Source organism: Macrobrachium nipponense, chromosome 25, assembly GCF_015104395.2.
Source record: "Macrobrachium nipponense isolate FS-2020 chromosome 25, ASM1510439v2, whole genome shotgun sequence".
In the NCBI taxonomy this organism is placed as follows: domain Eukaryota; kingdom Metazoa; phylum Arthropoda; class Malacostraca; order Decapoda; family Palaemonidae; genus Macrobrachium; species Macrobrachium nipponense.
In genome coordinates this window covers 70261849-70287043 of record NC_087214.1, presented here as the reverse complement: position 1 = coordinate 70287043, position 25195 = coordinate 70261849, and the positions used below count along the sequence as shown (strand labels likewise).

Genomic DNA, 25195 nt, shown 5'->3' with positions numbered 1-25195 from the left:
GCAAGCATTCTTAATGTAGCACTATCCATGGGCGTGTCTTATTTCCAATCAGGTCCAGGATTTTACTGCTTTGACCTGGTTGAAAATTGCAGTTTTTGTATCAAAATTCTTCTTTCATCATGTTGTATACCAAAACATAATCATCCACTTCGTCCTTATCGTCCGCATATCTCCACATTTTCATACATTACTTTCTTCATTTACTACACATCATGACCATTAGATAGGCCCAGGAATCGCTATAGGCCTACCTTTCCAACGGTCTACCAGCTGTAAATGAATACTAGCGCGTCTGCTGGGATAAAAAGGAAGAAAAAAGAAATGGCGTGGGACTAGCATCTCCATCCATAAAAGATTTGTCTGGGAAACCAGACAGCTACATATATAAGTAATAGGTATCTACTTAATTAACCATTTCCTTGAATGGGGAAACTATGTGTGTGTGTGTGTGTGTGTAAATTCATCACACATGTTTCAATTCCTTATGCGTAAGTAAAAGTAGACTCTAATTCTTATTGGAATCATGAAAGACATTCCCTGCGAGAAAATTATAACAACCAGTTGTTTTAATCTCCCCTGCAACTGCCCACTTTTTTCTTTCTTTCTTTCTTTCTTTTTACCAACAAATCATGGATGCTGGCATTATTACATAATACTGTCTGCTCCGGAAATGCCAAAATCATCCATGTTTATTTTGCTCTTTATTATTATATTTAAATTAATGTGTATTCGCTCGTAAATGAGTTGATTTAACAGATCTTTAACAAATCTTGGTGCAATTTAGCATTACATAATATGCTCCCGGGACGTCAAAATCCCCCACGTTTATTATCCTCCGTATCGTGGTATTTGGGGTAATGAATATATAAAATCCTAAATAAAAAGAACTTTAAAGCTTTCTAGTAACTTTAAAAGCAATTTAGAGTGACATATCAGGGCATTCGAGGCGGGAAGTGTCGAAAATAGATAGACAGATTCATCCTGGCCGGGTCCTGAATTCCCTTCTCGATGGGGAGAAGAACTTGAAATAAAAAATGAGTAAAACCGTCAAATTAATGCATTTTAAAGCATTTAAATAACATTTAATGCTATTTTTAGCAAGATATAAACTTATTAGAGTCGAAAAACTACGGAAATGAGGAAAAAAAGAGAGAAATCCAGTCTCGGGTCCTGGATTCCTTCGCCGACCGTAGGAGGAAGAAGAATAAACAAAATGTAGAAAAGCATCAAATCAATGAATTTCAAAGTATACTAATAACAATTAATGCAATCTAGAGCAAGATACAACTTACTAGAGGCGAAAAAACTACGTAAATGAAGAAAGAAAGAGAGAAATCCAGTCTCGGGTCCTGGATTCCTTCGGAGGAGGAGGAGGAAGAAGAAGAGGAGTAGCGAGAGAGGATCTTCTCACTGTTTACATTCAGTTGATCTCACAGAAGAAAAAGATCAGAAGAATCTCCATTAAATTCTCGTTCTCTCGACTCCGAAGTGGAAGCGGAAGAAGCGCGGTTTTTTTTTCCAAGGTGAAATGTCGGCGGTCAGCGAGGAGAATGTCCAGAAGGCGGAAGAACTCAAAAACGAAGCCAACGAGTATTTCAAAAGTGAGTTGTTTTTTCCCTCTCTCTCTCTCTCTCTCTCTCTCTCTCTCTCTCTCTCTCTCTCTCTCTCTCTCTCTCTCTCTCTCTCTCTCTCTCTCTCTCTCAATTCGAGCCGGTGGGAGGGGGAGAGTCGGGTGGGTGGGGTTTTTATTTTGGGGGAGGGGACAAGCTTTACATCCCATCTCCTCTTTGAGTTTTTATTTTTTTTTTCATTCCTTCGTAGGTGAGGCTAACGAGTACCTAGTAGGTAGTAGTAGGTAGTAGTATTTCAAAAGTGAGTTGTAGTTTTCTCTCATTCGAGCCGGTGGGTGGGGGAGTACCTATGAGGTGGGTGGTGTGTGTTTTTATTTTAGGGGAGGGGGCATAGGTTGTAGGTCTCATCTCCTCTTAAGAGTTTTTATTTAATTTTTTATTCCTTTGCAGGTGAGGCCAACGAGTAGGTATAGGCCTATTTCAAAAGTGAGTTTTGTTTTTAATTTTTCAAGCTGGTTGGGGAGGGAGCATGTGTGGGCGGGTGAGTTTTTATTTTGAGGGAGGGTGGGGGAGGCTTTAGATCTCATCTCCACTCGGAGTTATTAGTATTTAATGATTTTTTTTTATTCCTACATAGGTGAGGCCAATGAGTATTTCAAAAGTGAGTTTTTTTCTCTCATTTTTCGAGCTGGTGGGAGCATGTGTAGACGGGTGGGTTTTTACTTGAATGAGGGGGCATGCTTTAGATCTCGTCTCCATGCAGTTTTTTTTTAATACTAGGGTAGAACATCACAGCAGGCCAAGCAGGCCACCTACCATCAATGCAAGCCACCCTCCGAAAAGTACATTATAACGCGTCCTGACACCCGAGATGGGCATCAGTCGCGACTTGTTGTTGGTGAGAAACGGAGCTAAAGACCTCTACTCTCCTTTCGAAGTAAGTATTTTCTCCAAAGTTAGAAATTAAGGCCAAATTTTAAAATTTAAACAGAGGGTACTGAAAACGGTCTCAAACGTAGTGCAAATCTCACCAAAACGCGTTCAACATTTTTACTTACAACTCGAGGTATTTAGAAGATTGACGCCATCTCGATGTTTACAGAGTAGCTTGTGTCAATAAACTAACCATTTCCTGTGATAAATCCGCACACCACTTGTACCCACAGACGCTGGAGCACTTTTATCACAACAATCGAAACAAACACGATTTCTCATCAACAACAAGCCAGGCGTAAACAGCTGTTTGGGTAGAGATGACTTAGAAGCGTGCTCTTGGCTAATTTTTAAATAAGTAGTAAAACATCAATATTTTACATATTTATGATGATTAATTTGAAAATATTCGTTATTGAAAAAGTAACTCGACTCTGACTCAAATTTAAGTAATTATTTTTCTGAATTAGAACGTTCTTTTCAAGTTCTGTATTATGACGTCACGACATCTTTGACTTTCGTACCTATTGTAAATAATTGCTATACTCAACTGTCCTTGCAGAACAGTTTACCAGTTATTCATGCAGATTGTTATCAGCTATACATGTAATTGTTATAGAATCGTAATGCGCTTATATATCTTTATTATTTACTTTTTGGATATATGAAGATGTTTTTACTGCTGGATTATCGCCGTAGTGTGACGCAATCGTTTTCGGTCCATGGGCCTCTGTCTGTTTTCGCACCATAAGAAATTATGGGCCGAATTTGCAATGACCAGAAAGTCGTTAAAAGAGGAAAGTTAGCATTGAGGGGCATATGTTTGACTGAGAAAAAAATTTATTCAATAGCTAGCTTGTAAAAAATACTTGGTTATAAAAACTTGATTGACAACTAAGCAGCATGGTCTACTATGGGTTTTCAGAGACAGTGCAAGCACGTTTTTGGGCAATACCTATTTCTGTAACGAACACTCGTAAACAGAACGAGATTTTTCTTTAGTGCATTACCCCAGTGCCGTAATTTATAAGGGTATCGTGAATCACTAATCGTAAAGATAACTACACTTGTCCTTGTACTAATAGACCAAAACTCCATTATCCAGAAATGGATAGGAACACACCAGTAAACAGCTCCACCTACCCTCTCCCCCCACCTCCACCGCCACCCCTGTCCTCTTCCTTCCTTCCCCTTCACCTTCCCTTCTCTCTCTCTGAAAGTTGTTGCAGTTTAAACTTATTTTTCTATGATTTTTTTTCCATCTATCTATCTAATAATAGTAGTTTACATTGGTGATATATCTAACGATTCACTCGGTTGTTACCTGCCCATTGACCCGATATATTTTATACACTGATCCACTCAACTCTCTCTCTCTCTCTCTCTCTCTCTCTCTCTCTCTCTCTTCTCTCTCTCTCTCTCTGTCTCTCTCTCCTCTGTTTCTTTTATCGTAATTCGAAAAATGAACAAGAAAATATATTTCATACTTGTATAGCATTAATTAAATACTTTCAAGTTTTTAATTTCAGTCGTAATGATGAATGTAGGTGCATCTACTAGTGCTCGGCAAAAAATAGTTAAGCAGGACATATGGGTATGTAAAATTTAAAAAATGAGAGAGAGAGAGAGAGAGAGAGAGAGAGAGAGAGAGAGAGAGAGAGAGAGAGAGAGGGAGAGAGAGAGAGAGAGAGAGGACGGAATAGGAAGGGACTTAAAATACCTGGAAATGAAAATCCCTCTAATCCAATAATTATAGCCTCAGGGTTTGTCTCGAAAACCATTCAAAGGTCTGTCACAACAAGTGTAAAGTTGTTTTGAAAATTTGGCAGACATGTCTCCTCATAGCGTATAGTGTTGCTGATGAATGAGGTGTGTTGTTTATTGTTAATTATTAACCTCCTATATACCCTACATGGTTGGGGTACCCTTTGTGAATGCTGGTTTTGTGTTGGGTAAATATTTTGGAGAGAGGTTTGGGAAGGAATCCGTGCGTGCGCTAATTTTCATCACGAAGACATGTTTAAACAATAATAGCCACTTGATTTATGTTTCATTTTTATGACAATTTGTGTGGTTTATGTATGCTCTTATTTTAGTTTAAAAATATTAAAAAAATTTTCATGCACAACAGTTTATATTGCAGGTAATAAATATTATATTAGTTAGTAATAACGAACATGGGTACATCACGTAGGGCGAAAGGGATGGGCCCACTTGCCCCTCACCCGGATATGGTCATTTCAGCGAGTGAAAAATATGGCTCAGGTTTACTATGTCAACTGAACGACTTAAGGAGGTTACAGATTCTTTATAACGAACATTGACCCTCCAAACTGGGTATAAGACTATAAAAACAAAACGTTGAAATTGGTGAAATTAGGCTATGTATTGGAAGTATATATACATAAATATTAAAGCAATTTTATCATTATTGCATTACTATGACAACTAGATTCATGGAAACAGTTTTATAATAATGGAACGGCGTATGTGTGAAGCCTCCACTAATGTGGCAACGATGATTTTGCCATTCTTAGCATGCAAACATTAAAGCATGCAAACATTAAAGGTTACATTTATTTCTGGCATACGATTATTTAAGAAATCAAAATACTAATAAAGACTGAAATCAATGAAAAGTGCTAGCAAAAACAAAAAGCAAAAAAAAAAAAAAAAACGTAGTCGTTCCTCTATGCACTTTTCGTATTCGTTCCTCTATGGTTTTCGGCAGCCAGAATGTACGAAAACGTTAGAAACTTTGATTTATCTACGTTAGAAATATCTGTAATTTTCGGGGTAATTTGGTTGCAAAAAAGGGAAAAGGGATATATACATGAATTAAATCAAAATTTTTAAATAACAATGTAAATTTAAACTAAATAACGAGTAAAGTAAACAGTTTAGGGAATAAAACTGCAGAGTTTCGTCGTCTGTCGTCGTCTGTCGTCGTCTGCTGTTTGTAATTGTGTTTATGGCGCGCGCGCTTAGAAACCAGGAACAGCAACGGGTTTAAAGTGCAATGTGGAGTGAACTGAGACCAAAATGTGTATAATAACAATCAAATAAGCACTGTGGAGTTTCAGTTGTGATGGCAGTAAGGATAAAAACCGCCGATTACAAGGTAAGAATGAATTCAGTTCCAACCATAACCCCGGGAATAACAAGTTTCATACTTTCACTAATATAGGCAACAAAATGTGTTTATTGTGCTGATTACAACTGCAATCTTGAGTAAGATCAATAAACGTTACATACATACGCTAACATTGTTCAAATGAGTGCTGGGAAGGCTGGGGAAAGATGGTGGCCGTCACTGATGAGAACCGTCCATGAAAAACGTAGCCGCCATATTGGATTTCAAAACTGCCTTGAAAACATATTTTACGAAGAGCTCACATGCTTATTTTAGTTCGTATGGGGCTTTCATATATCACAATATGTTGACGAAACTTCAGTCTTTTAAATGGTATGCTTAGAGTTGCAATTGTATTCATGTTTCACCAATTAAATATCGAGTGAATAAGACCCGTCTACCGTGATGAGGGTTGGCCTGTTGTGATGTTTCCCCCTATACTACCTACTCCTCATAAGTGAGGCTACCGAGATAAAGACCTCTTAGGGTAGAATATCACGACAGGCCAACCCTCATCACGGTGGACGGGTCTTATTCACTCGATATTTAATTGGTGAAACAAGAATACAATTGCAACTCTAAGCATACCATTTAAAAGACTGAAGTTTCGTCAACATAATGTGATATATGAAAGCCCCACACGAACTAAAATAAGCATGTGAGCTCTTCGTAAAATATGTTTTCAAGGCAGTTTTGAAATCCAATATGGCGGCTACGTTTTTCATGGAAGGTTCTGATCAGTGATGGCCACCATCTTTCCCCAGCCTTCCCAGCACTCATTTGAACAATGTTAGCGTATATATGTAACGTTTATTGATCTTACTCAAGATGCAGTTGTAATCAGCACAATAAAACAACATTTTGTTGCCTATATTAGTGAAAGTATGAAACTTGTTATTCCCGGGGTTATGGTTTGAACTGAATTCATTCTTACCTTGTAATCGGTGGTTTTTATCCTTACTGCCATCACAACTGAAACTCCACAGTGCTTATTTGATTGTTATTATACACATTTTGGTCTCAGTTCACTCCACATTGCACTTTAAACCTGTTGCTGTTTCTGGTTTCTAAGCGCGCGCGCCATAAACACAGTTATGAACAGCAGACGACGACAGACGACGAAACTGCAAAGTTTTATTCCCTAAACTGTTTACTTTACTCGTTATTTAGTTTAAATTTACTTTATTTAAAAATTTTGATTTAATTCATGTATATTATCCCTTTTTTGCAACCAAATTACCCGAAAAATTACAGATATTTCTAAAGTAGATAAAAATCAAATGTTTCTAACGTTTTCGTACATTCTGGCTGCCGAAACCATAGAGGAACGAATACGGAAAAGTGCTAGAGGAACGACTACGGGAAGGTGAATTATATACGTTTTTTTTTTTTTTTTTTTTTTTTGCTTTTTTGTTTTTGCTAGCACTTTTCATTGATTTCAGTATTTTATTAGTATTTTGAATTTCTTTAATAATCGTATGCCAGAAATAAATGTAACCTTTAATGTTTGCATGCTTTAAATGTTTGCATGCTAAGAATGGCAAAATCATCGTTTGCCACATTAGTGGAGGCTTCACACATACGCCGTTCCTTATTATAAACTGTTTCCATGAATTCTAGTTGTCATAGTAATGCAATAATGATAAAATTGCTTTAATATTTATGTATATATCTTCCAATACATAGCCTAATTTCACCAATTTCAACGTTTTGTGTGTAGTCTTATACCCAGTTTGGAGGGTCAACACATACCGAATGGCAACAGAGAGAGAGAGAGAAAGGAAGGCGGAGGAACGAAGAAGAAAAGGGATGGCGGTGGAGGGGGGGGTGGGGGGGGGAGAGGGTAGGTGGAGCTTTATACGCGTGTTCGTATCCATTTCTGCATAATGGAGTTTTTGTCTCTTGGTACAAGGACAAGTGTCGTTATTCTTTACGATTAGTGATTTCACGATACCCTTATAAATTACGGCACTGGGTGGTAACTGCACTATAGCAAAATCTCGTTCTGTTACGAGTGTTCGTTACAGAAATAGGTATTGCCCAAAAACGTGCTTGCACTGTCTCTGAAACCCATAGTAGACATGCTGCTTAGTTGTCAATCAAGTTTTTATAACCAAGTATTTTTTACAAGCTAGCTATTGAATAAATTTGTATTTTTCTCAGTCAAAAACATATGCCCCTCAATGCTAACTTTCCTCTTTTAACGACTTTCTGGTCATTGCAAATTCGGCCCATAATTTCTTATGGTGCGAAAACAGACAGAGGCCCATGGACCGAAAACGATTGCGTCACACTACGGCGATAATCCAGCAGTAAAACATCTTCATATATCCAAAAAGTAAATAATAAAGATATATATGCGCATTACGATTATAACAATTACATGTATAGCTGATAACAATCTGCATGAATAACTGGTAAACTGTTCTGCAATGACAGTTGAGTATAGCAATTATTTACAATAGGTACGAAAGTCAAGATGTCGTGACGTCATAATACTAGAACTTAAAAGAACGTTCTATTCAGAAAAATAATTACTTAAATTTGAGTCAGAGTCCCCCCCCCCAGTTACTTTTTCAATAACGAATATTTTCAAATTAATCATCATAAATATGTAAAATATTGTTGTTTTACTACTTATTTAAAAATTAGCTAAGAGCACGCTTCTCGTCATCTACCAAAACAGCTGTTTACTCCTGGCTTGTTTGTTGGTGAGAAATCGTGTTTCGATTGTTGTGATGAAAGTGCTCCAGCGTCTGTGGGCACAAGTGGTGTGCGGATTTATCACAGGAAATGGTTAGTTTTAGACACAGCTACTCCGTAAACATCGAGATGGCGTCTATCTTCTAAATACCTCGAGTTGTGAGTAAAAATGTTGAACGCGTTTTGGTGAGATTTCCACTGCCGTGGGGCGCCATTTTCAGTACCCCTCTGTTTTAAATCTTAAAATTTGGCCTTAATTTCTAACTTTGGAGAAAATACTTACTTCGAAAGGAGAGTAGAGGTCTTTAGCTCCGTTTCTCACCAACAACAAGTCGCAACTGATGCCCATCTCGGGTGTCAGGACGCGTTATAATGTACTTTTTCGGAGGGTGGCAAGCGTTGAATGTAGGTGGCCTGGTTGGCCTGCCGTGGTGATCTACCCTACCTTAAGTTAGGTTAGGTACGATCAGTTAGGTCTTTTCCAAATGAAACAAATGCCAGAAACATCCAAAGTACACATTAAAACATAGGAAAGGGATGTTACAGTCCAAAGTGTGATAATGGTTTGATTTAGGCTAGGCAGTCTAGCGCCATTATTTTACTTTATTACCTTAACTCACCATTAGAGCTTTTATGCTGTGCTTATAAGTCACCTTGATACACTTAATGTGCCAATCATACTGAAATCTATCACAGGTTTACTGTTGCCAAGAAAATAGATATCTTGGCAACAGTAATTACTAACTAATATTTTTCAGTATTTTTCGTTTATGCTTTAGCCTTCATTCGCATGTATTTGGTACTACACATAGTGTTCATGGGGATGGTTGCAGTCTTATTTTATGCTGTTCAGAGTAGCATGCAGGCTAGGTAACACTGTTAATCTTCCATGGGGGCGTAAGACGTATTTCTAGGTACGTACATACTAATTACATTTCATTGAGGTTCCAACACGTTTTTGTTACCTAAAAGGCGTAACTTCACCTGCAGCGATTCACCTTGCCCGGGAACATAAGCCGTGTGTAAGATTTTCTAGGATTTTTCAAATTCTGAATTATTTGGTTATCTCAAGATTTGATAATTAGGCCCAATATAAATATGTAGTATGTATCAATAATGTCAAAATGGGATAACTGGCCATTGCTCTAAAGTGTCACTTTTGCGCCAAGCTGCGCCTATGTTTTAGCCCTTTACTTTACCTCTGTTCCTGCTTCCTTACTTCCTGTTTTTGGTTTTATTGCCAAATTATCATAAATCATAATATTGTCACGCACCATGTCTGTGAAATGTGCTATAAAATGAAAATTGTTGAACAAGCTAATTGCAATTTAGCATATACATGTATGATAATCATTCCTTTTTTCCATACTAATTAGGGCATATACTATATACCTTTTTTTATTTATTATAGCTATCATTTGTTTGTATTTATGCTTGTAAGGGTAAATGAAAGAAGGTATGTTTACCAATATGTTTGAAATCTCAAGGCATTGTCACAAAGGCTCTGCTACTACTGAATGTTTAATAGTATTGGCTGTACTGTCACCACAAAGAAATAGGTACGATATTAAGTTTTGCGTTTGTGATATTATAAAAAGATGCAACTTTTTTAACACGCTGTACAGTAACTTTATCACTGTTGTTACTGGTTTTAGTAAGGGATAAAATCGATACACATCTTTTTGCGCCAGGCAAATCAGGAGATAAAATTGGCATCCTTCTTTACAGAGCAACAGTATGACAAGGCAATAGAACTCTACACGTCTGCGATAGAACTGAACGACTCTGTAGCAATATATTACGGAAACCGTAGTTTTGCCTATTTGAAGACGGAGTGCTTCGGATATGCCCTCCAGGATGCGTCAAAAGCACTCGAGCTTGACAAGACATATGTCAAGGGTTACTACAGAAGAGCTTCAGCTTACATGTCTTTAGGGAAATTCAAACTAGCTCTCAAGGACTATGAGACGGTAAGTACTTTCTGTCTGTAAGGTTATACAGTATGCAGATTTGTATGATAGTAACTTGACTCATTCATTCTATCTTCTTTCAAATTTTACTGTTAAGCCAGAGATATTTGTTGCAAGATTTTCGTAAAAATGAATATTATTATTTGGGCATGTAAATATCAGAGAGTTTTTAAGCATATCTTCTTGTAACCGGAGTGTTACATTTTAATAAAGTTACAATGGTGCACTGTAGGCAGTACTAAAGGATTAATTAGCCCATCTTGTAACATATCTTTTAAATTTAGAATACTGCATTAGCATTAGTGATAGAATATTCATTTATTCCTACACAAATACAAACCTTCGGTCTTTACTTAGGGATTTAGCTTGCAGACGCACTGAATCGCTATGGAAAGACTTTGTTTTGTATTTTAGGAAAAATACAAATTATTTTTTAAAATTTGCTATTCTAGGGAAGACTCTTCAAGGAGTTTTTGTCTGTCGACATAATTGCAGTAATTGACTGTTTCCAGGTTACAAAAACTCGCCCAAACGACCGGGATGCCAAAGTCAAGTACAATGAGTGTCAGAAAGTCGTTAAGATGCTCATGTTCCAGAAGGCAATAGCTGTTGATGATGACAAGAAATCCGTTGCGGAGTCGATCAACTTGGAAGCTATGGGTAAGCTGAAACCTGTTCATATTTAACAAGCCCACAGAGGCCATTGACTAGAAATTCAAGCTTCCAAAGGATATGGTGTTCATTAGGGAGAAGTAAGAGGCAAGGAAAAATAGAATGAAGAGATCGTGTTTATTAGAAATAAAAAATGAGTAGCTAAAAATGTATTAAATGCAAGAAGAATAGTAATAGGGTAGTAATGCATTGCATCTTTGCTTGAGTTTCTAAAATCCCAGTTGGATGTCATCCTCTGGGAGGCTGAAAGTTCCTCGGTCCAACAGTGAGAGGAATAAAGGACATCTGGAATTGAGAAGTTCAGTTATATCTTCCACACCTTGGTTAGCCACTCGATCTCACTTTTACCACAGTACTGTAGCATCTTGCTTGTAATCCCATTACCCCATGTACACTCAGGTTCTGTCTCTCCAATCCTCCACAGTCCTCCACAGTCAGAAATTCCTCTTCAAGATATTCATTGCATTCTCTTCTAAATCTTCTTTGCCTTTTCCCATGTGAGAGCCACTTGCTCCTTATAGTTTCTCTCTGTGTTTACTTACTCACAATTTTTTCTGTGTTTTTGCCTGGATTTAAACCTAGCTTTTCAACTTACTACTTTTTTTATGCTCTAAACCTGATTCATTGTCTTGTATACCAGTAAATGATTAGGTCTTTTGTTTCCCAACAGCATCTCAGATAGCCTCCATCTTCCACTCACGAATTCCATGATTTTATCATCATACCACACACTCCTTTTATTTATTTCCTTCTTCTCTTCATCTTGTTTATACAGACATTCATTTACGTACATTATCTTCAATCTTGTCTCATGGTTGCAGTTCACAAGCGGCTCACAGGCCTACCCATAGGCTTTCGTTTTCTGGTTAAGTCAGTGACAGTCGCAGTTTGCCTTGCACTGGGTACTTCATTTGGTACTTCATTTATGGAAGCGCAGGATGGTATATCCTAGGAAAAATAAAAGTTAGTTTTTAGGATATGTATAGTATTGTGTAGATTCTACAATTGATGCTAATGCATTTCTCACCCCACAGTTATTGAAGATGACTATGAAGGCCCTAGATTAGAAGATGGCAAAGTGACAGAACAGTTTATGAAAGATTTGATGGAACATTACAAAGCTCAAAAGAAGCTGCACCGGCAATATGCATACAAGGTAAGCCTAGTGTTTGTTTTTTATGGCCAATTTCAAGCTTTTCATGTGCATTATAGCTTAATGAATACATATTCAGATTATCTGTGTGGGGTAATTAACCGGCAGGCATTTTTATGGCGTACCTTCAGATTCTCCTAGATGTCAAAGATCACCTCATGAAGCAGCCTACGTTAGTGGACGTCAAAATCCCAGACAACTCCAAGTTCACGGTGTGCGGTGACATCCACGGGCAGTATTACGATCTAATGAACATATTCCAGCTTAACGGACTACCTTCCTCCACAAATCCTTACCTATTCAACGGGGACTTTGTCGACAGAGGGTCCTTTTCGGTCGAGTGCATTTTCGTCTTATTTGGTTACAAGCTCCTGTATCCTGAACATTTCTTCATGTCTCGAGGTAATGTCTGAAGGTTTGCAATCATTTAGAATGATTAAGTTGTATGAAGTTTGTCACCAGTGGATATACAGCTGAGTACTAGAAGTTCAGTCAATCTCAGTGACTTCATTTATTCCTGTGAGGAGACAAACCATTGGCTTTTATGAACTGATATCAGTCTTTGAGATTTTGTTACAAGGTAATTTATTGGTCATGGGTGGGTGGATGATGGGAATCTTTTACAGGCTTACCAGTGTGTGTGTGTTCTTTACTTGAGTGAGGCTGTACACACCTGCTCAGGCTTGGGACCGTACTGCTTTGGTATCCCTATGCCGAAACAATTTGTAGGAGGTTACGAGAGTTGTTGCCAGCTGTTGCGACCGGGAACATGATATCTGAAAGGCTTTACATCTTCCAGTCTGATGGAGAGACAGTTTCCCACTTCAGCTGAAAGCTCTTATTGACAATCAAGTATAAGAGAATAGAAAGTAGTAAAAGAGGTACAACCTAAATTCATGAGAAGTCAGCTGAGAGCAAAGAGAAATCTGCTCTTGGCCTGAATATTTGGAGATCAGAGGACTCTATAGCTGTACTGGGCAAACTATTCAACATTTTAGTAGTAGCCAAGGTAAAATTCCTAGCAAAGTGAATAGTAAGAAAGCTAATGCCAGAGGAAGAGCACTGGGTAATGGCAGGTGAGCAAGAGGTATTTTCCCACCCATCCACTTTACCACCTATTGGTCCATCGTGCAATGAAGGATACTCAATAAAAGGCTCTGGCTTGTATATTTTGTAAAAAGGCAAATTACTTTAAAAATCTGTTGTTTGGATGTGTCCTATATGTATGTAATTGAAGGAAGTTCAGATGTTTAATGTTTTCTGACTGAATCTAAATTTTGACAGCTAATAATGTTTAGGTGTTCAGATTATTGATCTTGTCTCTACTCTCTTGTAAAATTTGAGTATGTATTCATTTGTATCCTTATAAGAATGTGTTTACAAAGTCATTAACTTTCTTTTGTTTTCCAGGGAACCATGAAAGTGTAACAATGAACCAGATGTATGGATTTGAAGGAGAAGTCAAAGCAAAATACACAGCCCAGATGGCAGAGCTCTTCACAGAAGTTTACAACTGGCTGCCACTTTGTCATTGTCTAAATAACAAGGTTTTGGTGAGTGACATGATTATTGTTGTTGCCATAATAAGTTTGAAGTGTGCTGGCTGAATGCTAGCATTAATCATTATTAATTCCTTGAGTGTACAACAGTCATCATTATTATATTCAGAACATGAAGCCTATTTGCGTGGAACAAGCCCACCAAAGGCACCATTGACTTGAAATTCAAGCTTCCGAAGAATATGGTGTTCATTTTAAATAAGTAACATAAATGCAGAATGAAGGGACCAGTTAATAGAAAACAATAAGTAAAGTAACAAATTAATTTATTTATTAAATTTTAAGTAAATTATTGAAACACAAGGAGAATCATTTAGGGTATTTTTCATTTCTCTGTCCTCATTTTTTCTTTTGTTGATCAATTTGGCAACTATAAACAGTTTAGAAAAGTCAGTGTTGATGATGATACTGTAGTACTGGTAATCTCCTTTTCAGCTAATTGTCCTTCCTTCAGGATCATAGCTTTGCTTAGTATTAGTACTAGAGACAATTGGAAATTTCTGTGAACTAATATGAGGAATAAATGTGTAAATAATGTGCCAAAGTTTCTTCGCCACATTCGAGTTTTCTGTACAGCGTATAATGCTGTATGGAACTTGATATGCTGCGGTATAAAACTCGTCCACAACAGTGCAGCAGCACTCAGTTGCTCCCAGATTAAGTCAAGTGAAGATTTGTATGCAGCTGGCACCTCTAGCAGTGTCAGATGCACGATCTATGGCTAACCTTAACCATAAAAAAAATTAAAACTACAGTACTGAGGTTTGAGGGCTGCAATGCGGTCTGTTTGATGATTGGAGGATGGATAACCAACTTACCGATTTGCAGCCATCTAGCCTCAGTAGTTTTTAACCCTTTCATGTCCAACTGACGTAATAGTACGTAAAAATACTCTATCCCCTATCTATCCAACTGACTTAGCGGTACGTAAAATTTACCGAAATTTTTTGTGCGTGTGGTAGGGGCATTTTTTTTTTTTTTTTTTTTTTTTTCCGACAAGTAGCGATTTCCATAGGCTAGATTATACCTTGGACCGTGTATCTCGGGTATCAATACGCTAGCAAAGTAGTTTCTGTACTGCGCATGCTCAAATCCCTGTACTGCGCTCTTTTTCTTACCCTCTTTTCTATCAATTTTTTCACCGACTGGACTTATTCTTTTTCCATTGATTTATATGTCAATATTTAGAGAATTTTATTGGCTTTCTCATAAAAAATAATTAATTTGCCTGACTTTCATAGTTTTTGGGTTATGAACAAAAATATAAAAATAAGTAACTATTTTTTTTTTTTTTTTTCTAAATAAAGACTCACATTTTTTTGTATTTAGAGGGCTGGGACTCTTATTCTGACTATTCCACCATAAAATACTAACATTTAGAAAAAAGGACAGAAAATGAACGTTGTTGGCATAAAATTTATATTTTCGCTGAATTTTCTATATAATTATTTTTTTGCACTGTCGAGCGCTCCCAGATACCTTGGATATCTGGGGGGACAGTGCTCAAAACTAAGCGGATATAAGAGTTAAGATCTGGGGGTGGACAAAAAAAGTGCAGACAGACAAAGCCATCTCAATAGTTTTCTTTTACAGAAAACTAAAAATGTGAAAACTATGATAGTTTTACCAATCAGATGTTGTTTTATATAATGGATGTAAACTACAGTGGAGTGATTTCATTTAATATTTTCTTTTCAGGTGATGCATGGAGGGTTATTCAGCGGAGACGAAGTTACTTTAGAAGATATACGAAAGACAGATAGGAATAGGCAGCCACCGGAAGAGGGTAGGTCTTATGAGATATACTTTTGTTTGCTCTGCAGTCTCTACTTGAGATATCATGCAGTGTACTGTAGGCATTACTTAAGGTTCTTTGCAGCACCCATTCGGCCCCTAGCTACAACCCCTTCCATTTCTTTTACTGTATCTCTGTTCATATTTTCTTTCTTCCGTCTTACTCTCCCCCTCTTCTAACAGTTTATTCATAGTCCTACTCTCCCCCTCTTCTAACAATTTATTCATAGTGCTCCAGCTGCGAGGTTTTCCTTCTATTACACCTTTCAAACCTTTATACCGCCAATTTCTGTTTCAGCACTGAATGACCTCATAGCTCCCAGTGATTGGACTGTGGCCTAAATTTTATATTCTATCTATCTAGCTACTTGAGATTATACACTATCGTGTTCTATATTCCTGAGCTATTTCCAGGGTTAAATTAATGTGGAATAAGAATATTAATGTCATAAAGGTTGTCTGTGGATTGTAGAGAATAACTAGAAAGTATTTTTGGATGATAAATTGTCATGGTAGTCTTCAAAGCTGTTTTTTAAACTGTCTTAGTACTTTTCTGGTGTCATAAAAATTTTACCAATTTCCACTGACACAATGCCTACCACTCGATACGAGTCTAATCTCTTGAGTCGTCTGGTCATGTCCAACGACAGTTTTGTCACTTCTAGTTTTCGTTTTGCAGTCTGCTTGTTCTAATAGCTTATTTTTCTTCTCCAGGCATAATGTGCGAGTTATTGTGGAGTGATCCAATGCCATCCATGGGTCGGGCACCTAGCAAACGCGGCGTGGGTATCCAGTTCGGACCCGATATAACCAAGAAGTTCCTAGAGAGAAATAATTTAGAGTACGTCATACGCTCACATGAAGTCAAAGCAGAGGGCTTCGAAGTTGCTCACGACGGCAAATGCATTACGGTGTTTTCTGCACCGAATTACTGGTAAGTTTGGATGGTTACCTTCTGTATGATGAAGGAGCCACAATGGACAAGGAAATATTATTGGGTTTCCCTCTAGAACCTGTACAGTGCAAATGAAGATGCAGTGCATTACTACCCTATAACAGTTCAACTTGTACTTTCATAATTTCTACATTTCTATCTCTAAGTTGCTGTATCATACTCTTGCCCATGGATTTGTGCGTTGAGAGGTGTTCTAATTTTTATTTTATGTTACAGTGATACGATGGGAAACTTGGGCTCCTTTATAACGATGACGGGTAAAGACTTAAAACCAAAGTACACAACTTACGAGGCTGTGGTAAGTGGGAGTTTCTATTATGCAAGAGCTTATGTATATACATATTTGTAAGTGTTGACTTGCTTATTTTACAGTAATGATAGAATCACAAAATATGTTGATAAGATTTTTTTTAACAGTTATGTGGAAAACAAAATAATTTAGATCAATATAGCAGAATTCAGAAGAGAGTAAAAGATGAAACTAGCAGATTAAGGTTGAAAATTCCAGGCCAGTTGCTGAAGTACTCAAAAGTAGTTTGCACTTTTAAAAATACTGTACTGTAGTCTTTGAACTTTTCAATGGGCAATAGAATCTTTTTGTCTGGGCTGAACATGTCATCGGAGTGTCCAGAAGTTGGGGCGCTCTTACGTAGCATATTTTAGTTGTGTTGATTTTGTGTTCTCTTATCATCCACCACAGCCACATCCTCCCGTGAAGCCAATGGCGTACGCAAATTCGATTCTAAGCCTGTTTAGTTAAAGATGTCGTCGTCTAGTCAACGGAAGAGCTGCACCAGACTGTACTTTCGTGGCATGCTGCTGTCTAGTTACCGGGTTGCAAAAGGCATTGAACCAAGAGTGGAACACATCTGACGGGGAAGCGTTCCCCAGTTATACAATCGCTCGTTCCCCCCTCCTGCATCCAATCCCCTGCGTGGGTTGGCGTCTCTCTCTCTCTCTCTCTCTTTACGGATCTCAAAATTTGATAGGAACCATAGCTCTGAGAAGTGTGCCTTTTTAAATAAGTAAAGCTAAGTACAATAACCTTATCATAGACTTTAATGTACACTCAACACATGGAGAATATTTTTAACATTAGCGAAGACTGACTTTTCAAACAATAGATTCGCGATATTGGGTATATTTCACCAAACTTTTTTTTACCTTGCCAATGAAAGCTATCTCACTCTGTAATATAGATTCAGCTTGACTTTAGTTTGGAAGTTATTTAAAATTAGGGAGAAGTGGAGATAGGATGGTAGTCGTGTAAAATTTGTATGTACTGTACCGTATGATGAATTCCCCCTCCCCCCTCCCCCTGTTGAATACTGTTATATAATTCTATGTGAATTAGAAAGAACTTTAATTATCACCACAAAATAACATAGTTGCGGTGCCGAGGCTGCCTGTTGCTTTGCGAAGGTGCCCAGCATCTGACCAGCCTACCCAATAATGCCACATGTAGAGCAGAAGATCGAACTTCCTAGAAGACACTCGTCCATTCCCGTAATACTGTACTCCATCTTGTTTGGAAGTGTTGCAGCCTGGAGCACTGGTTGAAGGTTATAAACGGAATATCAGCACAGATATTCTCTCTCTCTCTCTCTCTCTCTCTCTCTCTCTCTCTCTCTCTCTCTCTCTCTCTCTCAGAGATAGTATCCTCCTTTGTTCCTATCGTGTGGAATTCTTTTACCGCTGCCAGATTTTCCATATGCAAAATAGATTAAAGTGTAAATCGAACTTAAGCTTCATCCCCTCATCCTTTCCAAGCTAGAATCAAAGGACTGCATTAAGATCGGAACAGTGATCTCAAGCGAAATAATCAGTGCCATTCGGAAGGCTTACGTTGACTGCCCTCTTGTGATGTACTATATAAAACCATTTTTTGTTATAGTCTCCACAAACCGGAAGGTACAACTGCTTTTTATTTAAATTCACTATTGTACGATGCATGGCGACCTTTTCCATGCGGATGTAAGAGATGATTTTTTTATTTTAAGTTAAGGCTTGTTTACTTTTTTTTATTTTGTGAAAGTCCTTCAAACTTGATAATTGTGTATGTTAGTTATTGTAAGTGAATTTTCAAATATCTACAATTGGTGGTTAAATTTGTGTTAACAGATGTTTTGAAGTCAATAAAATAGGTTCTTTAATTTTTTGGTGCTTGTTCCAATGTAATATCTGATCTCAGATCTCACTCTTACCATTGCTACTACAAAACACGTTTTGTGGTGCTGTGGATCTTCTGTTGTTAAAGAATATCAGCAGCACACCTTAGGAGCCAGTCCTGAGGGGTGCAGTGTCTATGCATAGTAAGAAACGGTGTGTACTTTAGTATCGTACTGTGACTGTCCTGACTTTCATGGCTGAGATGTTAATATAATTGCTGCCTCCATTTTATTTAGTCGCATTTAGCTGTGAACTGTGTACAGTATATCTGCTATTGTATTTGGTTCTCCCTTGCCCGGATATCCTTGGGTTACTGGGATACCTACCAGCCATATATGTTTTGTTTTGGTGTTTTCATTGAATGTTTTTGTTAGCCTCAAGCTTTTTGAAGTGATTCCAGTGCGTGCTTCTCTTGATCTCTTCGCTTTTGATACAAAAATGTATGGATGATCTCCTGTGAGCCTCCTTCCAATTGTCAGATATCACTTTATTTCAGCAATGAGTAACCATCTCTTGGCACCATATTGAAGCCTGTGGTCATCTTTGTTTACCCACATACTACTTTAGGTCAGGTTTCTTCCCCTCAACTCTCATATCAAAGTGCAGTTTTGAAGGAGCCTCTCCGTTTGAATCATATCAGTCACCCTGGTTGTTGTCGTCGGAGCAATTGAACGGAGATCACACCAATGCAGAGTGAACTTTCATGTATACTAGACTTAAGGAAAGCGTGCGTTTTCAGCACCCTCGCTTGTATTATCTTCAATGCAGGTGCTCTATTACATCCAAGTATTATTTTTTCTTCAATAGACGATGATGCAGACAGGACAATAAGGTTGAATTTTGTGCATCGTTCATGAAATTACCTCAGTTTTACTCATGTTACTGCTCTCTCTCTCTCTCTCTCTCTCTCTCTCTCTCTCAGGATCCAGTTGGGAATGTATTTTGATTTCCCTCGTCGTATGGAAGCGGGTTCATCCAATTAGTCATGGGGAGACGTGCATTGACTTATCATTTCCATGTAATGCATTTTTTTACTCTTACTTATTACGTCGTACCGATTCCCTCTTGTTCTTTTGTTTCTCTGGCAGTGAAAAGGAAAAAGGACTCCACCCGCCTGGAACAGCGGGAGTTCACTCGTGTATGTGAGCTTGTCCCAAGCTCGGATCTATTTTATAAATTTTACTGTAAGATTACAAATTTAACTTTCAGTGAAGAGCATTTTGTAGGTTAAATGCCAATTTTTTTATAGTTTACAGATAGAAAATAAACTTAGTTATTATGGACGAGATACTGTTGGTTTCATTTAACAGGTTTCCTTGCCGGGTCACATTTTTGTTTTATATTCAAGAAGGTTATAAACAGTAAAGCTGACAAATGAGGTTTCATTGGAGAACTCTCAATTTTAAGCCAATGATGATATTAAATAAGTCAAAACTGAATACATTAGCACCTCAATTTAACACAAAGCATTTAAGCATAAAGACCCTGTTGTGGAAGGTTCTCAGCCATATCCCCTCATCCCCTAGCCACAACCCGTTTGATGTCTATTGCTGAATTTTATTCTCCAATTCCAATCCGAATATATTTTTGGTGTTGTGGATCAGTTACAGAATGTTGGAATGCCCACCACCATGGAGGTTGAATCAACTCCTTTACAGAAGTGAAGTAGCGCCTCAGTGGCGTGTTTGTTATGGTCTTTGACGGGTGGCTGGGAGTTCGATTCTCTGGCATTCCATTGATGTGTATTTCTGGTAATAGAAGTTCACTCTCAACGTGGTTCGGAAGTCACGTAAAGCCGTTGGTCCCGTTGCTGAATAACCACTGGTTCCATGCAATGTAAAAACCCCATACAAACTAACAATACAGAAGTGAAGTTGGAAGCTGTGCGTAAAAGAAAATAAAAGGGCCAAAGTAAATTAAATTGATGATTTGCTTAACCTACAAAAAGTTAAAGGGGTAGAAATGGCTGAGAAATGAGGAGATATGCAGAAGGGTAGAAAGGTAGACGCAGAAGCAGAGATCACTCAGTTTTTCGAGATGGTTTGGTCCTACAGAGAAAATGGAGTGATGGAAAATTTATCATTGAGATCTAGAGGATTTTTTTAGATGTATAGTAAATTTGAGCCTGAAATGTTAAGGAGCCATACCTTTCCCGTGGCCACCCTGAGATCAATCCTGATGGTGTAAAAGTGGGGTGCTCGATGCCATTTCATTAATTTTCTGTTGTGTTTTGTCTTGAGGCCTCCTGAATTATGTACCTGGTAGCTTGTCAGGTGTTGTGGGTTGTAGCATTATATATATATATTATATAATATATATATAGATATATATATATATATATAATATATTATAATGATACATTTTGTTCCAACATCTAGAAAGAACATTAATATGAGAGAGAAGGGTAAGAAAAAAAAATCCATGCAAGACACAACTATCAAAGGCAAGATCTTGCTAGAAAATCAAAGAAGATAAATCATGCCAAGATACAAATGTGCACTGTCAAGATTAGCCAAAATTTTGTTTTCTTTTACTTTGCAATTGCACGCGAAGGATTTCTTAGTGGCTCTACACCAGAAGAAGTTAAGAGTCCCACCTGGCTTCAGGCCACCTTTATCTAACAATAATATTGCCACGTATATTTGAGTTCAAGTTTGGTTGTTGATTTAATTATAAATGCTGTTCGTTCTTCTTCTTATTTGAATAAGCGTGTATGGTTGAATCAGGCCCTTGAATGTAGTGCCATAAGGATTTAGACACGTTGTATTTAAGCCGTTTTTTAAATTATACAACGCGTATAATGCCTTGGAAGTTTTCCGCCCGAGTATTCATCCACAATTCCATAAAAAAAATTCGCATGCAATCCCCACGAATCTGCGGAAATTCAGAAAAACTACGGCAAGTCTAGGATTTAAATTCCTATCATTAAGGTTTAGTGTTTTAAGCCTCTTTTGTTTATAGTTATACGAAAGGAATCGTGTTTAGGAAGTTTTCCGTACATGTGGTATACACTTGCACTTCCACGGAAATTCCGCAGGCAATTCCCACAAATCCTCGGAATTTCAGGACAACGATGGCAAATCCGAGGATTTAAAAGTCCCCATAGCCGGGGGGCCGTTACTTCGCCCGGCCGCCGACCTTGACCAAGTAATGACAGGCTTTGCAATGAAAGGAATTACATGCAAACACGCACACCCATGCAAAGGCATACGATGACGAGTAGCTCTCGTTTTCTTGCAGTATTGATTTCATCTAATGTAGGAAGGAACCTGTTGCACGCTTTCCTTTGCCAGGAAATTTGAAATGGGAAGAACATCAGCGTTCGAAATAGGTAAAAAAAAAAAGGGGGTCCATTGACCTACGTGATTGTAATTATTCGTATTATTCACCCACTATATCACGAATGAATGTAATTATTAAATATTGTTCAGAAAATCTTCCAAATTGATTAAGTATTTAAGATACCACGCAATTTGCTGATTTCGTAAGTGGTAAAAAATATTTCTCACGGCCCTATTTACCCAAGAAACGTGAAAAATGGTTCCAATAATGAAATACATTTAAAGAAATTTAATTTCTAAGGAGATTCCCTCTATTCCGTTAGATTTTGCGCGTCGTGTATATTATATACGACAGAATTAAACTTCGAGATATGGAAATCAAACTGGTTTCGATGAAATACATTCTTTTCTTAATAACATACTATCCCGAGATGAGTAAGATCTCGCGAAGGCACAGTGGTTTGTTTACGTCTGCCACCGTGTTCTACAGAGGAAACCGTCTTATTTTAACTCCGAGGACGGTGTTGAGAACGAATTCCACCCTGAAATTAACGATTGTCCTCTACACTATCATACAAGGTGTGAAAATTCAGGAGATAAATCTCCAGGGCGACTGAAAAGAGGGTCGAAATAAGTCGAAACGATGATGATGAAGTCGTCTGCCGGGGGTGTGCGTCGGCTGCTGGGCAGCTGGTGCGTTCAGTCGAGCTCCTGCTTTCGTAGTGCTAACATCTGTCCTTCACGTCGTTGCCTTTCCGCCACAGCCGCCGTCATGGATAACCGCGTCATCACCATCGATAATATGAATCCCCTCGTGAAGAAGATGGAGTACGCCGTCAGGGGGCCGCTGGTCATCAGGGCCACGGCCATTGAGAAAGAGTTGCAGGCGGTAAGTTTGAAATTTCCCTCTCCCTTCCGGAGAAATCCCCCGAAGGGTGGAAAGTAAAAAGTGACGATCACAAACGCTTCTTCTACATCCTCTTCTTTTTCTTGATCTTTGCCTTTGCAACACCCAACGCAACAAGTTGGTTTTGGAAAAGTTATTTATTTATTTTGTTATTTTAGGATGGAATTTCTGTTTAAATGTGTTTTAATCATTTTAACTATAATTGGTTTATTTTATTATATAATTTTAACCACAGTCATGTATTAAAACTATAGTCAGTAGTAGGAAAGTTTTTTTTTAATATATTTTAGGACAGAATTTCTCCATTTAACCGTTTGTTATCATTTTAACTATAATTGTTATTATATATACTATATATAATTTAAACCACAATTATGTATTAAAACTAAAGTCAATCAGTTTAAGCAAGTTGTTTCTATTGTAAGAAAGAATTTGTCATAAATTTGTTATTTTTATAATAATTTCAACCGTAATTTATATATGATTTGTAACGCCCAATTATGAATTGAACTTTGTTGGTTTGGGAAAGTTTATTATTTTATTTAGGACGTCCATTTTAGTGATGATTTTAGTTATAATTTATACAATAACAATTGTACCATAATTACGTATTAAAACTTAAGCAATTCGGTTTGGTATATTTTTTTAAATTTTATTTTGGGGCGGAATTTCAATCATAAACCGTCCATATTCACAACAAAATTAACTATAATTAATTAGTAACCATAATTGATTTATAACCATTTTAACCGTAATTATAGTTACTTAGAATATACTTTTTTCAGCCCAAGTCGGTTAAGAAAAGTTTATTTATTGTTTGACGGAATTTGTCTCGTAAAATGGCAATTTCTTTAAAAGATTTAACCACAATCGTATAATAGAATTTATCATATACATATCATTTAAGTGTCAAGTTAGTAAATGCTCTTAGTTAAGCATATTTCTGCTGGAAAGTTTTTATGATTATTATTGTTTAAGCCGTATTTCTCAACTAAATCGTGTATATTATAATTTTAACACTAAATATGCATTAAAACTTACGTTAAACTTATACTTAAGTGTAAAGTTGTAATAGGCGTATTGTAGTCTGAGTTCTCTTTAAATATTGGGTTTTTGAAATTTTTGTAATAATTTTAACCTTAAATGTGTCTTAAAACTTAGTAGTAGGTGCTTATATTTAGGTGTAGGGTACAATATATACTTATATTTAAGTGGTATATATATATATACTTATATTTATGTGTAGGGCACAATACATACATAATTTGGGAAACTAGTATTATAGAAGATTTTCTATAAACTTATATCAGTTGTAAATTGAACCATAATTACGTATTGAAACTTACTAGGCTATATACTTTTATTGAAGTGTAAAGTTAAGATATATTTTCATTTGAGTGTCAAGTTGCCCCAGGCTTATTTTAACGGTTGGACGAAATACCCTTTTAAGAGTTTAATGGTCGAGTGACGTCATTGAGAAGTCTTTACGATAATGAATATTTGAAATATTAATGTATTGTTTTAATAAGTAAATAACTTACTTAAGCCTCTGAATGCCATTTTAACAGATTGGAGATATTAACATTTTAATCATTATTGTTTGTGTGTGTTTTTATTTTTTTTTTCTTTGCACGGTTTGGGAGGGGGGGGGGGTGGGAGGTAGGGGGATTTGCGTGTTCGTATCTCATTGGTTGTGGCCGTAACTTTATCACTCGACTGATTATATTAGATAGGACTGAGTATTATTATCGTAAGTGTATTTTTTTTAACCTTACTTAACGTGGGTGGTTAGATATATTATATATTATACGATATTAGAATATAATCTATAATATATATATATATTAATATTATTATATATAGATACATATATAAGATAATATATTATTATATCTATATATATAATATAATAATATATTATATTATATTAAATAAATTATATAATATTATTAAGTATAAATGGCATACATTATTTAAATTGCATAATTTGTCAATATGATTTTAAAAAGCCAAAACGTTGAACATTGTGACATATTAAAAGGAGCCATTTACTGAGGAGAGAGAGAGAGAGAGAGAGAGAGAGAGAGAGAGAGAGAGAGAGAGAGAGAGAGAGAGCTCATATCCGCTCCCTCTTACAGAAGGGCAAAAAAAAAAAAAGATAAAAAGTTAGTGGTATTGTCCCATTGCTCTCTCTCTCTCTCTCTCTCTCTCTCTCTCTCTCTCTCTCTCTCTCTCTCTCTCTCTCTCTCTCTCCCCCTTACATGTTTTGGTTTTCAAGTGACTGCTAATTAACTATGCCAATTAAATATGCAATTTTATTATGCCAATTGTACTAATTTATTTCGGTTTTCGAATATGATTATAGGATTTTAATACCTATTCCTGGATTTCTGTA

The 25195-nt window shown here is 37.0% G+C and overlaps 2 protein-coding genes across 3 annotated transcripts in view; both read left to right on the top strand.

The window, feature by feature from the left end:
- The first annotated feature begins 1352 nt into the window (after positions 1 to 1352).
- Positions 1353 to 19902, top strand: LOC135199522 (serine/threonine-protein phosphatase 5-like). 2 transcript variants are annotated; one of them, XM_064227644.1, is made up of 10 exons: positions 1353 to 1601; positions 10069 to 10310; positions 10823 to 10970; positions 12017 to 12138; positions 12267 to 12537; positions 13546 to 13688; positions 15393 to 15480; positions 16203 to 16422; positions 16660 to 16741; positions 17144 to 19902. In XM_064227644.1, the coding sequence occupies exons 1-10, from the start codon at positions 1529 to 1531 to the stop codon at positions 17201 to 17203; spliced, it is 1449 nt and encodes a 482-aa protein (XP_064083714.1). In that variant the 5' UTR covers positions 1353 to 1528; the 3' UTR covers positions 17204 to 19902. The 2 variants fall into 2 exon arrangements, with proteins under 2 accessions (XP_064083714.1, XP_064083715.1); XM_064227645.1 differs by lacking the exon at positions 1353 to 1601 and adding an exon at positions 2169 to 2232.
- Positions 19903 to 22336: 2434 nt separating this feature from the next.
- LOC135199521 (alanine aminotransferase 2-like) overlaps positions 22337 to 25195 on the top strand; it is a 37558-nt gene continuing 34699 nt past the window's right edge. The window contains exon 1 of the mRNA XM_064227643.1: positions 22337 to 22782. Within this exon, the coding sequence (XP_064083713.1) occupies positions 22537 to 22782 (246 nt within the window). The 5' untranslated portion in view covers positions 22337 to 22536. The remainder of the gene's footprint in view (positions 22783 to 25195) is intronic.